Source organism: Manis javanica, chromosome 9, assembly GCF_040802235.1.
Source record: "Manis javanica isolate MJ-LG chromosome 9, MJ_LKY, whole genome shotgun sequence".
NCBI classification, from domain to species: Eukaryota; Metazoa; Chordata; class Mammalia; order Pholidota; family Manidae; genus Manis; species Manis javanica.
In genome coordinates this window covers 468,751-482,760 of record NC_133164.1, presented here as the reverse complement: position 1 = coordinate 482,760, position 14,010 = coordinate 468,751, and the positions used below count along the sequence as shown (strand labels likewise).

The following is a 14,010-nucleotide window of genomic DNA, read 5'->3' as shown; positions in this document are numbered from 1 at the left end:
TCTCGAGGCACAGGCTCCTTCCCGCCTGGTCCCTGCAATCCTCGCCCATGAGCCCCCTGTGCTTTGTGGTATGGGGCGCAGCCCCTGTGGGTCGCCCCCGGTGCCCACGGGTTTCAGAGACCCTGTGAATGGGCGTCTCTTCCAAGTTCATTCCTGTTTATTGCCGCCGTCTGTGGTTGGAGCTGTCTCGCGTCAGCAGCGTCTCATGAGGAAGGCCCAGGAACTTTGCATTTAGCAGACACTGAGGTCACAGGCCTGTGTGCGGCCTGGTGTGCGCCCACTGCGGGCAGACCCTTCCCTCTTTGCTGGTGCCTCCCCGGTCCTGGTGCTCCAGGCGATCATTCCCTAGTGCGTGGCTTCCACAGAGTGGCCTGCGTGGGTGGTGGGACCGTTCTGACATTAATATGTTTTAGTGCCACAGTCGGGCTGTTGACTGATTCCAGGTAAAGCAAATGTATCACAAATATTTGAAATAAATTTCAGCCAATATTATAAATGCTGTAGCAGTCTATGCAAGCGACTGCTCTGGGATGTCAAGTGAATTTTTCCTCTGTGTCCGATCCACCTGATGCTGCGGCCCGTGTGCTGCCTCCGGGCCTCCCCCAGGGCCCCCCGAGGGAGCCCCCAATGCAGGGCAACCTCTGGTGCCTCTGGCCCTCCTGCAATGGTCCCTGCAGGGCCAAGGCTGCCTCTGGGTCGTGCCCGCCTCCACGTCGGGGAGCAGCGGCCCCTGTGCCCGAGTGACCCTGCTCCTCCCACCCTTGCAGGTCACAGAGCGGCTGGACGTCTCCATGGAGCTGGGCTGCTTCCTTGCCGGGGCCCTCGTGTCCTCCCAGGGCCACAAGGTCACTGAGGAGGTCGTGTCTTACATCGAGCCCATTCGAGACTTCCTGGCCATCGTGTTCTTCGCATCTATAGGTAACTTTCCTCTTTACGTCATGACGTCTGCAGTGTTCCGGAGCCGTGCGATCACTTCCGTGATCTGTTCCCATTGTTTTTCTAGTTGCGGTCTGTGTGGTGAGGACAGCTCGTATGGCGGTCAGTCTGGGGAGTGACTGTCCTGATGCAGGGGATACTTGAACTGAGGGATGTTAGCTTGTCAACGGGCTGTCTGCCCTGTGGGTGCTCAGCCGTGCACACGTAGGGACAGAGCCAGCTCTCCGCCCAAAGGGGGCAGCACAGCTGGCCTGGGGCGGCGGCAGCCCCCTGCGCCCTGTGTTCTCGCCTCCCCTCCTGCCCTGTGCCACGGCTCCCTGCTCACTGCGCCCCAGGCCCATGCTCTGCCCTGGGCCCGGACCTGGTGAGGGTGTGTGCTGCCTGCTAGGGCTTGTTGGATGCACACTTGTTAAAGAGCTAAAATTCCATGAATACATCATTTAAAGCAGACATACTTCCTTAAATGGCCCTCAAATTAGGATTCCTGTTGAGAACCATGATTTCTAATAGAATAACAACTATACATGTTTGCTTCGGTTGCACACACTTGGCAGTTGGAGGCGAAATGGCTGGTTTCCCTGCCAGCTGATAGACATGCCCACGCTGGGGGTCTTACTCCCCATTGGGAGCAGGATCTTTCTAAGCAACCAGTAAGACACCCAGTGAGGAAGACGCCTTCACTGTCCCACACGTTAGAGCTCCGTAACTGCATGAATGGGCGGGACCCTCATCGTTAACCAGCATCCAGGGACCCCCTTCCCGGTGCCAGGCCCCCAGAGCCAGAGCCACCCGGACTCGGGGCTGTGTCCAGGGCTCACTGGCCAGGCGGCCTGGGTGGGAAGAGTATATCCTGTGGTTACCACCAACAGGCAGGCATGCCAGGGGGCTCAGGGTGTATCCCCCAGGGGAGACGCCCTTGAACCGTAAAGGGTAGTTTTTAGTCCCCGAGGGAAAGAGGCTCTATGCTGGGGCAGAGCTGGCACCATGGAGGCACAGGTGCCTGGAGAACATGGGGCAGCAGGTGAGGCTGGGAGGCCACCCCTCCACACCCACCCTGCGAAGTGGAAATTGGGACCTTCCCCCGTCTTGGCTTGTGGCCCTGACCCCGACCCCGATGGCCAGCACAGCCTGGGTTCACGCAGACACAGTGGCAGCGTGGGTCGACTTTCTGCTAGACCAGGGGTGGCAGACCACAGTCCCTCCTGACGCCTGACTCTGTAAGTGACACTATCAGGACAGCCATGCCGGCCATCCTGCACTTGAGCACCGTGATGACAGACTCCCGGGCACCGTGCTTTGTCAACAATGCTGGTGATGCATGCTTTCTTTCAAGAAGATTTTCAGTGAGGACTCCTTCCCCTCCCTCACAGCCCCTTCCTAGGATGTGAAGGACCTCAGAGACAGGCACCTGGCTCCCCATTCCTGCAGGTGCCCCGATGGCTCCGCCATGTGTTAGGGGTCAACTGGTGCTTGCAGCCCTGGGCCCTGCCCATTCCCTGTGGGCCTCGTCCATTGGCTGCCAGCGAGCTCCTGAGAGCTCCACATGCCACCCAAGCTTGTCTCCCAGCAGGGGGCCGAGGCCGGGCAGAAAGTGAGCAGGTGTGCCAGGGTCTGCACTTGGTTATGGGCAGACCCAGGACTGTAGCCCAGAGCCCGTGAGTTTTGGTATTTGTCTCAAGAGTGATCGGCCACGAGCAGGAAACCTGTAACACAGCTGTGTGCTCACCACGGTGGCAGAAATGCTGTCCACTTGTCAAGGGCCCTGCACTCCGGCTCTGGCTGTCCCGCATCATGGCCTGTGTGCAGGGCCCCCACCTGCCCACTCTGAGCAGAGCCTCTATCACCCAGCCATGCGCTGGGGGCCCACCAGTGGCCCAGGCCCAGGTGTTCACGATGGGGCAGCATGACCACTAGCCCGCTGCATGTCCGCCACACACGCAGAGCCCGCTGGGGATGGCAGCTCCACCTGGGGTCAGCAGGCAGATGGGATCTTGGGAGCAGGGATGACTCGCTCGCTCCGTGCTTGTCTTTGGGAGCTGGAAGCACCGTGAGTTTGGAAACGAGCCAGTCGGCAGAACCTGACCTGCCAGGCAGGGCACCTGGAGCAGGTCACCAGGTGGGGAGGGAGCTGCCTTGCCAGAGACCACCACTTCCCGAAATGCGAGACGCAGGCTGCAGCCCACCTGACCCTGCCCACAGGGGCTCTGGGTGAGATGGGACGGGTAGGACAGGTCCCTCTCTGTGTAAACTTGTTTGGGTGGGAGAGGTGTGGGCAGGAGTCACAGTATCAGGGGTGTCACTCTGCAGTGGCCAGAGGCAGTGTGGGCCTGTATCGTGGGGCAGAGGGAACCTAGGCTTGGTGAGTGGCTGGCGAGGACATCTGGGGCTGCAGTGCTGGCCCTGGTATGGGAGGCCTGGGTGCTGCCCCGGGCCAGGGCCCTGAGGGAGCGGCCCCGTGGGGTGGGGCTGCACCTGCCTCGGTCAGCAGGAGGCCAGTGGCTCCCAGCGGTACGTCCCAGCCAGGTCAGGTCCTAGGAAGGCCCCGGGTCTGGGAAGGTGGCTGGGGTGCAGGTTGGGAGAACAGCCATCCACAGGAAGGCTCCCAGGTGTAGGAGGGAAGCCCGAGGCTGGGGGCGGCTGTGTTACCAGGGGCGAGGGAAGGGGGGCTGCCGTGAGCCTCAGGGTAGCAGGTGGGGCCCTGGGGTGGGGAAGTGTGTTCTCATGTTCACGTGTCCGAGTAAATGGGGACGGATCGTGGCTGGCGGACAGAGGCAGGGAAGGCCTGCCCCTAGCACTGGCCTTTGTTTGCAGCCTCAGCTGCGCAGCGGGGGCAGCAAGGACCCCTGGTTCTCCGCTGTTTGTCGGACGTGCGAGGCAGTGGAGGAGTGAGCACAGGCGGCAGGTGGCCTGTGTGCCAGTTGCCGGCAGCCTCCTAGCCTGGCCACATTTCACTTTCGGACCCAGAAGTCATTTGCGTCCCGGCCAAAATGTCTTCGTGAAGGAGAGCCTGATGGAGCGGCTCTGGGACTCCCTTTGCTGGGCCCGGGGCGAAGCCAGGCGCCTCCCCGGAGCAGAGGCTGGGGCCAGCCCTCTGCAAACGGCCAGGCAGGGCTCACTCCTGAGACGGCCCCTCCCGAGGGGCCGAGGTGGCCTGGGCCGCTCAGCCCACGGGAGTCACACGTCTGTCCTCTCTGCAGGCCTCCACGTGTTCCCCACGTTCGTGCTGTACGAGCTCACCATCCTGATGGCGCTCACTTTGTTGGTAGTGATCATGAAGGTATGGCTTTGCGACTGGCACCATCCCACGCCATTGGGTTGGCACACCCCCTCCCTGGGGCCTGACCGCCCCCACCACGAGCCGCTGGCTGACCCGGCGCGGGCAGGCCGCCCTTTGTCCGGGACTCCACTGTGAGGACTGGGGGATGGAAGCTGGGGCAGGAGCAGCTGCACGGTGGTTGCCGAGGTCCTTGTGGCCCGCTCTCAGTGCACACCTCGGGGTGCATGCCAACACACTTCAGCGGCCACTTCCTGCTCTGGTCTCTGTGAGTTAGAGCTGCCCGTTAGCGGTTCATTCAGGCTGTGCTCACCCGTCAGTAGCCGTCTGGCTTCATGGATCCCATCTCCATCCGGAGGAGCCGGCCTCTCCTGGGCTGTTGACAGTCACATCCACCCCAGGCTGCTCACTTCTGGGTTTTGTTTACATCACAGAGAGAAATATTTCTCTCACATTATGAATGAAATGTCCACCTTGATGCTAAGTAGTATTTAGTGCTGTTACCTTGGTCTGGGGAAAAGCCTTGTTCTCTGGTGGGGAGCCTGCACCTCGATGTTGCCTTAGGCGCTCTGGGGTTTTGCCGCAGACGCTGTTGTGATTGGCACCTGTGCACTGCAGGGCCCCCCGTGGCCGTCCCTGCCCTCTGCGCTCGGCAACTGGGCCTGGGTGGGCACTGACACAGGCCTCTTGCAGTTTGTCCTGGCGGCGCTGGTCTTGTCTCTCCTCCTGCCGAAGACCAGCCAGTACATCAAGTGGATCGTGGCCGCAGGCCTGGCCCAGGTCAGCGAGTTCTCCTTCGTCCTGGGGAGCAGAGCCCGCAGAGCAGGCATCATTTCTCGGGAGGTGAGTCCCCACCTGCTTGCTGCTCAGGACGGGCAGGCACCCTGCCGTGCCCTGTGTCAGTCCCGGCACTGACGTCAGCAGCCGCTTGGTGCTCAGGGACAGTGGGCCGGGAGGGGGTGTGGGTCCAGGCCCGCCCACCCAGGCTGGTGCCGGACTGTGTCTTGAGAGCTTCATCTAGTGGTGAGCGCAGAGGTCGGGCTTTCCTCTCACAAAGGACATAGAGGTTTTAGATCAAAGTCAGTTAACTAAAGTCAGTCAGTTCTGCTCAATTATGCAGGCCTGGCTCTAGACCACCGTAACACAGCAAAGAACATGGCAATAAAGCCAGTAAACTGAGTTGTCTGGTCCCCCAGCCACGTAAAGGCTGCGCACACCACTGTGGTCTGCTCGTGTGCAGTAGCGTTATGTCTAAAAAGAGTGCACTTACCTTCATTAAAAGTACTTGGTTGTTAAAACATGCTAACCGTCATCTGAGTTTTCAGTGAGTGGTGCGCACTGGCCACAGGTCACCATACAAATAGGTGATAATGCAAATGGTTTGGAATATCGTGAGAATCAGCACACGTGACCCGGAGGCACAGAGTGAGCAAGCGCTGCTGGGAAAACGGCTCCGACACAGGCTCAATGCAGGGTCGCCGCCAACCCGTAGTGTGTGAACAACACGGCCCCTGTGGAGCGCAAGAAAGTGAGGCACGCCTGTAATTAAGTCCCTCTGATACTTCTTGAAAAGAAGAAAACTGATTTTTAAAGCTCAACTGATAGTTTGCATATTAATATTAGCTAAAAAGCACAAAATGTGCCTTTATGCCTTATGTGAACTCTTATAGCTGTAGACCAGGCTTGAGAAGGCGTCTTTCCTGGGATGTCTGTGAGGTTCCACGGGACGTCATTCTGAACATAGAAATCATTCAAAAGGGCACAAGATAGAACATTATTCTTTCAAAGCACCTGTTTTATTTTTTTCCCAAAGTACATTGCAAGCATTTGCTCACTTGTTAAAGGTGAGTTGGAATTGCTGTCAGAAGTGCTTGTGGAAACACTGTGTTTCCAAATTTTACGTAGTTAGAATTAAAACCTTAATGCAAATTATAACAGGTTTTCCTATGGATAATATGTGTGAATGTGTTCCCTTCAGAAAGACACATAGGAAAATTTGGGGCTTTTCTGACCAGCTCCCTCCTCCCCCCATCAGTGTTACCCACGGCCAGGTTCTCCCGCCTCCAAGCACGCTGGTTGTGCGCACACAGCCCCAGGCCCAGAGTGCACACTGACCCTGCCCTTGGCCTGGGGCCTGGGAGGGCAGCTCCCCTCTTGGTCCTTCTTCTGTCGTGAACCTGGTCTGTTCCTCCTGGGTCTGGCTTTCTCTGTGTGCCTCTGTGCTGAGGGGTGCTGCAGTTAGACAAGTGCATGTGTATCAGTGTGCACCCATGCCAGTGTGCGTGCAAGCAGGTGTGCCACTGTGTAGGGGGTGCAGGTGGGCATGCAGGCGTTAAGCTGTGGGGGTGAAGGCATGCAGCTGTGTGTGTGTGGGGTGCAGTCAGGAGTGTAGGCATGTAGCTGTGGGGGGGGGAGCACAGGCGGGCATGCAGGTGTGCAGCTGTGTAGGGGAGGTGCAGGCGGGCGTGCAACTGGAGGGGTAGAGGCGTTCAGCTGTGGGGGTTACAGGCAGACATGCAGGCATGCAGCTGTGGGGGGAGTGCAGGTGGGAGTGCTGGTGTGCAGCTGTTTGGGGACACAGGCAGGCATGCAGGTGTGCAGCTGTGGGGAGGTGCAGCTGTGTAGCTGTGTGTTGGGGTGCAGGTGGGCATGCAGGCATGCAGCTGTGAGGGGGGCACAGGTGAATGCAGGCATGCAGCCGTGGGGAGTGCAGGTGGGTGTGCAGGCTTGCAGCTTGGGGAGTGGAGGTGTGCAGCTGTCGAGGGAGTGCAGATGGGCATGAAGGCATGCAGCTCTGTAGAGTGCAGGCAGGTGTGCAGCTGTGTGGGGTTGCAGGCGGGCATGCAGGCTTGCAGCTTAGGGAGTTCAGGCGCAACTGTGTGGGCGTGCAGCTCTGTGTGGGGTGCAGGCAGGTGTGCAGCTGTGTGTGTGTGTGTGTGTGTGTGGAGTTGTGTGTATGCGGGCATGGTGTGTGTGCAGGTGTGCATCTGAGCAGCTGTGTGCAGGTGTGTGCATGGAGTTGTGTATGCACATACAGGTGTGCTTGCAGGCATGAAGCTGTACTCGTTTGTGTGCATGTGTGTGTGGAGCTGTGGGCATGTGGGTGTGTGTGGAGTTGTGTGTGCACATACAGGTGTGCTTGCAGACATGAAGTTGTGTGTACTTGTGCTGTGTGCAGAAGTGTAGGTGTGGGTATGTGCACATGTGTGGGTGGGTGTGCCTGTGGGCGTGCAAGTGCATACAGGTGGGTCTGCACCTCTACACCTGCTGTTGTTCGCCTATATTTCTTTCCTGTCCAGTTATGTTCATTTCCACCGTCTTTAAACTTTATTTGCCTTTTTTTAAGTGGCTGGGAATTAGAGCTTGATGACTGTCATTTGCTGACCCATGGATGTCACTTTAAATTTGATAAGGAAGAGGTTTCTGCTTGGCTGCAGGGTGAGGGTTGTGGCTCTGGCGTTTCTCGTCAGGAAAGAACCTCGGTTTTCTTTCAGGGCCAGATAACAGTGTGTCAGCCCTGAGATTGGGACCGGTGGTGCTGCACTGGGACAAGAATTTGTGACTCAGAGTAGGCACTGCTGTGTGTGTGAACACAAGAGGGGGACCAAGGGGCTTTGTGCCAAGTGGGCACAGTAGGGGGCAGTGTGGAGGCCTCAGCACCCTGCCTGCAAACCCTCAGTTCCATGAGGAGTCACACGTGCATTGGGGCCAGCGAACTGCACGCGCCCGTGCGGACTAGGAGGTGTGGAAGTCCACTGCGTTTCTGTTCCCCAGCTTAGAACCAGTCAGCTGCGGGCTGCTCTCACACTGCGGCTTTGTAGACACACATGTTCGTGGAGAGTAGTTTCTGTCTAGAGGGAGCCCTGACCTGTTAGTCTCTCCCGCCACCCGAGTTCTGCTCTTCGCCCTCTTTGATGTCTGTAGGCGCAGTGAACCATTGGGTCAGGGCGGAGGCTCGTCTCCTGCCCTCGGCCAACGCCCCCGCCAGCCCCCTTGCAGGCCCCTCCAGCAGGAGCCATGTGGCTGGTAAAGCCCACCCTGTCAAGTGACTCTTAAGAATATTTGGTTCCACACACCTGCTGCCTAACGAAGGGCCAAGTGAATAGAAAAGTCTGTTTGGCACATGAGAACCAGTGGCAAGCATTCAGATTACCCGGTTGTCTCCTCATGTCCGTGAGTGTGGAGGAGGTTTGAGTGATGTTAACACGAGAAGCCATTGCTGGGAATGGGGTCTGCACATGCTGCTTTGGAGGCCTGCCCTGAGGGTCTGTCTGGCTGCTGGCACAGCCGAGGGACGACCCCAAGCACAGGGCTGTGCGCCTCCCATCCACAGCTGTGCAGGGCATGTCAGGGGCAGCAGGTGCACCCCCTCACCCTGACGTGATGCGTGGCCTCACCCATTGCAGGTGTACCTCCTGACCCTCAGCGTGACCACGCTCAGCCTGCTGCTGGCCCCAGTGCTGTGGAGGGCTGCCATCACAAAGTGTGTGCCGCGGCCGGAGAGGCGGTTGAGCCTCTGAGCACCAGGACAAGGGGAGGCTTCGCAGGGCAGAGCTGTGTGTGGCATGGGGTGATGCGACGGCTTGGCGGGGCCGCTCCCACTCCTGCGTCGTGAGCGCGGCGCTCTGCAGGGGCGGCGGCGTGTCTGCCTGGCTCCACAGACTGTCCCTGCCGTATTTCAGAGCCTTCCGGAGTGATTCATTGCATTCAACTGGTCCTGCGCAGTATAAACGTGACACTGCATTTTACGGATCGCCTTGACTGTTTCGCCTGGATGTGCCTTTTTTTCTGAAATTAATGTCAACTTTATATTGTTACTTCTTCAGTTAGTGATTTTTTTGGTGAAGAAAAATAGTTTTTTAATTTATTGTACAATTGTAGTGTTGTAGTCTGTGGTATTTGTTATTAAACAGTTCTGTCGTGTGAGATCTTAACTCTGGCAGTGAGTTTGGGAAGTTACTTTGAATCTCAAAGCTTATGTTTTCTAAAATGAGAAATACCTTCTGAATGTCTTTTTTATTATAACAATTTTAAATAAGACACTCATGTTGGTTTTTATTAAGTATATCATTCTTTTCAATATTTGGTTTTGAATCACAAGAATATACATTCACTAATAAAAATCATTTATGATCAGAATGTAATTGAAGTTTATTGAAAATCTTCCTTGATTAGGTTTTTGTTGAACTAATCTTTGCCATTTTTAAAAGACCAAGGTGATTCATAGGTTGCCACATTATTCTCTAAGAGGCCAAATTAAACCAAAGCTGTGTGTGAAGCCTAAATTCTAATTCAAATTTTAAAAGTGTATTTAGGTTATTACTTGCCCCATTTTAGAAACTAACACAGGTGAAGGTCTGATCCTTACAAAGTTTGCCTAAAAGGTCCTTAAGGCAGAGTTGTCCTGTAAATATTGGCTTTAAGAGCCTAACAATTTGACCAGAGCTCTCGGAGTGGAGGGACTGACATGTCAGGTGTAGTTATGTGTTGCAGGTATAAATCACGGACTGCGGTAATGAATTAGAACACTGTAAGGTGAAGTGAGTTATATCTAGTCTGAAGTAAAGCAATAGAGAAATTATGTAAAATGTACTCATTTAAAAAAAATAGCCTTGGTTTCATTCATGTCAAAATCCTACAGATGGGTGCCATTCCCTTGGAATCGCTGGGTGTGCAGACCCTGCAGGGTGGGGGCGCTGGGCCCACCTGCCCTCTGTGACACCCCCTTGTCTCCATGCCTGTCACCTGGCGACCTGGGAGAGCTCAGAGGCTTCTGGGGTGTGTGTGGTGTGGCACTGTCTCCAGCACCCACGACAGAACCAGGAGCTTATTAAATTGTGGTGAACTGAATAAAAATGACATTAAGTTATCCCCAAAACATGGAGTTCGTATCAGCTTGGTAATGAGTTCATTAGTAATTAACAAAATCACAGTCCTGGACAACAGGAAACCCTTCTGAAGACCTGCCTGCCCAGAAGTCTCCTTAGAGAGTCTTCGGCCCCACAAGCCAGCCCCAGTGGTGTCCTGAAGAGCTGCGGCCAGCTCTTCAGGAAATAGGAGTGTGTCCGTGTGCCCCGAAACACAGCAAGGAAGTGCCCCCCCACGGGTGTGCCGGGGGAGAGGTGTCCTGATCCTCGGTGTCACCTGGGCCCATTCCTGCTCTGTCGGCCTCTGAGACGGGCCGGAGAGTCGCCTGTGTCAGAGCCCCACTCTGCCTGGGGACAGTGGTGCCCTGGGGCTCCCAAGCTCCTGCCGGGTGGCCACCCTGGTCCAGAGCTGTGCTCCGGGTGCGGAGAGCAGATGGCGGCGACCAGCTGCCTCAGCCCACATGACCGGAAGCCTGGATGGAAGGCTCAGCACTGCTGTGTCAGGGAGCCTGTTTCGGCCCTTCAGCCTTGGGAGATGGGGTCAGACACCAGATGGCCGAGTGATCACGTGTGGCACAGCCAGGTGCCAGCGGCCACGGCAGCAGATCTCCTGTGGGAGGTCAGCTGCTGAAGCAACAGATACAAAAATTAAGCCTCTGCACCAGCCACAATATCAGAGCAGTGGGCAGGGGTTGTAGATGTGACCCCGTTACAGCCTCTGGGACAGTGTTCTAGTGTGGCAGGTGTGCAGTTACGGCAGGTATGGACAGGTGTCTGCAGGTGTGCACAGGTGTGGTAGGTGCATGCAGGTCGGGCAGGTGTGGAAAGTGCACATGTGTGTGCAGGTGGGGCAGATGTGTGCAAGTGTGCAGGTGGTAGGTGCGTGCAGGTGGGGCAGATGTGCACAGGTGTGGAAGGTGTGCACGGGTAGGGCAGGTGCGCGCAGGTGGAGCATGTGTGTGCTCAAGCAATGCCACCAGTGTTTTCTTGGAGGCAGTCCCCTGCCTGCATCGCATTCTCCACAGGACCTCAGGGGCATGAACTGCCACCACTCTCTGATGCCTTCTGAGGTGCAAGTCCCAAGGCAGCAGCAAGCCTGGCATAGGGACCCCCCAGAAAACACACAGCAGATGCCACTGAGGGCAAACCAGGAGCGGACCCTGGGTGCAGGTCGTTCCTGCAGCTTCCACCTGCTTAGGACGGCGTGGGCTGCCCTTGGAGGATGCCTGCCGTGCAGCCCAGTGGCTCCCAAGTTCTAGAGCACCAGGATCCAGTTGGCCCGTCCAAACCCAGAGTTTCAGACCCCACCGGTCCGGGAGGGCCTGAGGATGAGCATCCCAACACACTTCTGGGCTCTGCTGGTGCCCTTGGCCCAGGGCCATGCACAAGAAGCAGGGTCTCGCCATGGTCCTTGCTGAGCGCTTGCTGCACGAGCAAACCCAGGCCGTCTCCAAGCCAGGAGCAGAGCTGCACCGCCTTGCTGAGCCCCCGGGGCTGCCCAGAGCAGAGCCCCTCCAAAGGTAGCCTCCCTGGAGGGCGAGACCAGTTTCCGCGCCCAGCCAGCCAGGGAAGCGCTGTTCCAAGAACCTTGGGCTCAGCGTGACCAACACGCGTGGGCGATGCATGTGTGTGACAGAGCACCTGAAGCCACTGGTTTAGAAAAGCATGACCCAGAAGGCTGGAAGCAGGCATGTCGGGGGCTGGGGGGAGACAGGCCCTGGGCCTGTGAACCAGTGGGGTGAGGGCTGCAGGCTCAGGACCACCAGGAGACCCCGGGAGAGAGGTGGTCACACCGCCACCCCAGCAGACACAGAGAGGGGATGGTGGCCACACGCTGGGCATCCTCCCTGGCTCCAGCCCCTTCTGCTCACCGCCTGGTGCCTAGCAGGGCAGTCTGCTCCACGCCTCAGCCAACAGGCAGCTCTGAGGCTTCTGCTTGGGGCCACTCAGTGAAGTTCAGGTTCAGGAGGCGGGGGAGGCCGCGTGCCCGTGGGGAGAGGGCAGCTGTCAGTGCAGAGCTGTGCCGGGACTCTGTCTGAGCGGCACCTGGTTCTTTCATGACTCACAAATAAAGTAAAGGACCAGTGGAGAAACACCACGGTGCAGGCTGTGCCGTTGGGGGTGTCGGTCAGAGGAGTCACTCCAGCTGCAGTCCAGGGCACAGTCATACACCAAAGGGGCCTCTCCCTTCAGCAGGAGGCCTTGAGGGAGGCAGTCCTGTCGGATGATGGTTCCTGGGACCTCTCCGCCTGGACACGGAGTGAGGCCCTGCAGGCTGTGCGTGTCCTGGGTGGTTGTTCCCGGGTCAATCTGCCTGAGAAGAAGGTGCAGCGTCCTGCAGGAGAAGGTGCTCCATGCGTCCCTCTGTGGCTCCCTGGACCCTCTTGCGGATTAAAGGAGCCCGCACTGCGGGGACCGGGCACTACTTGGAGATAAGTCTTTCCTCCTCACATAAATTCCCTTTACTTCCTCAAAATGGGCTCTTCACGTTTCATGGTGGATCAGGGTCATTTGCAGGACAGAATTAGCTGGTGTGTGTTTTACAAAAGCCAAAAGCTCTTAGGAGAATTGGAGGACCTGCAGGAGGCAGGGGGAGTCAGGCGCAGGCAAGATGGGAGGCTGGGGGAGCAGAGGGCCCCTCTGCAGACTCCCCCAGAGCTGTCGGGGCGGGCTGAGGATGGGACCCCACAGCTGCTTCCCTGGGGAGGAAGGTCTCGGGACACCAGCCGTAGCTTGGCACATTTCAAACCCCAGGCAGAGGACGTCCCGCTAGCCCGGTGGCTGGAAACGGAGCCAGAACACAGCTCACAGCCTCGGAGACGAGGGGCCCCTCTCACCAACCACCCTCGGGGCACAAGGTGGTGGGCATTTCTCTGCCAGCGCCGCTGCGGTCCTGCAGAGCTGGCCGGACACTGGAGCTAGGAGATCCTGGTTGCATGGCCCTGGCTGGGCAGCCACGTCCCAGGGTGCAGGCAGCTGCCCGCTGCACGGGCAGCAAGCCTGGGCCTCCAGATTCCCATACAGTTTTGAAAGTGTTACTAATTGCCATTTCCCTTCAAAACTTTTACTTGAAATAGGAGGATTAGACAGACATAGAGAAAGAGAAGAGGTCCGAGATAGCAAAGAAGAAAGACTATTCCAAACCTCGTAGGCAATTTAAAAGAGGAGAATAATTAGAAATGATAAAGTCTGGTGATGCAAGAGTCCAAACTCGCTCATCACTCAAGATCGTAAAGCACCCAAGCCCCCCAGCCCTCGCCTTGAACGCTGCAGCCTCCAGCCGGCCGCTCCTCCCCTCAGGAGCTGCAGGCAACGGGGGGCAGGAGGAGCTGCGGGCGCTGGGACCTCGCCTCCGCGTGTCCCCTGGGGAGCCCAGCTCTGTACTCACAGGGCCAACCCGGCCGACTCCAGGCTCACCCCTGCAGCACTGTGAGAACAGGTCCCAAGGTCGTGCCAAGGGCAGCTGACTCCAAATCCACACCTCTCCGCACTTCTTCCAGGATGACAAGCAACAAACGGGCAGTTCACTTGCAGGCCAGCCCTTCCCGGCAGCCCTTAGCGCCCTCACACCTCACGGAGCGAACACCAAGTCCGTGTTTCTGCCCGGCATTCCGTCTGCCGGCCTGCCAACCGCTCCTGGGCGTTGCTCTCTTATCGGTGCGAGGGTTGCAGACCGCCGGCTCCACTTCCGACTCCGCGGTGAGTTCGACCCAGTCACTGGGTCCAAATATGCTTGGTCGGCTGAGTGTGGGGGGGCTGCCTTTGAGTGACGTTTGCATTGCTCCCCATAATGCTGGTGGTTCTTGATGGTCCCCTATATTTATTCTGGTCCAGCCTCCACAGTTGACCAGATCCCAGAGAATGTAGACCCCTAAAAGACCGGGGGAAGCGATGAGCGCTCTCTGCCCCGGGGCTGCCGTGGCGCTCAGCATG

General features: G+C 57.6%; 1 protein-coding gene across 3 annotated transcripts in view; it reads left to right on the top strand.

The window, feature by feature from the left end:
- Positions 1-9,354, top strand: part of TMCO3 (transmembrane and coiled-coil domains 3) — a 43,357-nt gene extending 34,003 nt beyond the window's left edge. For all 3 annotated transcript variants that reach the window (XM_073212301.1, XM_073212300.1, XM_073212298.1), the window contains 4 exons: positions 768-918; positions 4,134-4,213; positions 4,904-5,053; positions 8,617-9,354. In XM_073212301.1, coding sequence (XP_073068402.1) covers positions 768-918; positions 4,134-4,213; positions 4,904-5,053; positions 8,617-8,730 — 495 coding nt within the window. In that variant the 3' untranslated portion in view covers positions 8,731-9,354. The remainder of the gene's footprint in view (positions 1-767; positions 919-4,133; positions 4,214-4,903; positions 5,054-8,616) is intronic.
- The last annotated feature ends 4,656 nt before the right edge of the window (positions 9,355-14,010 follow it).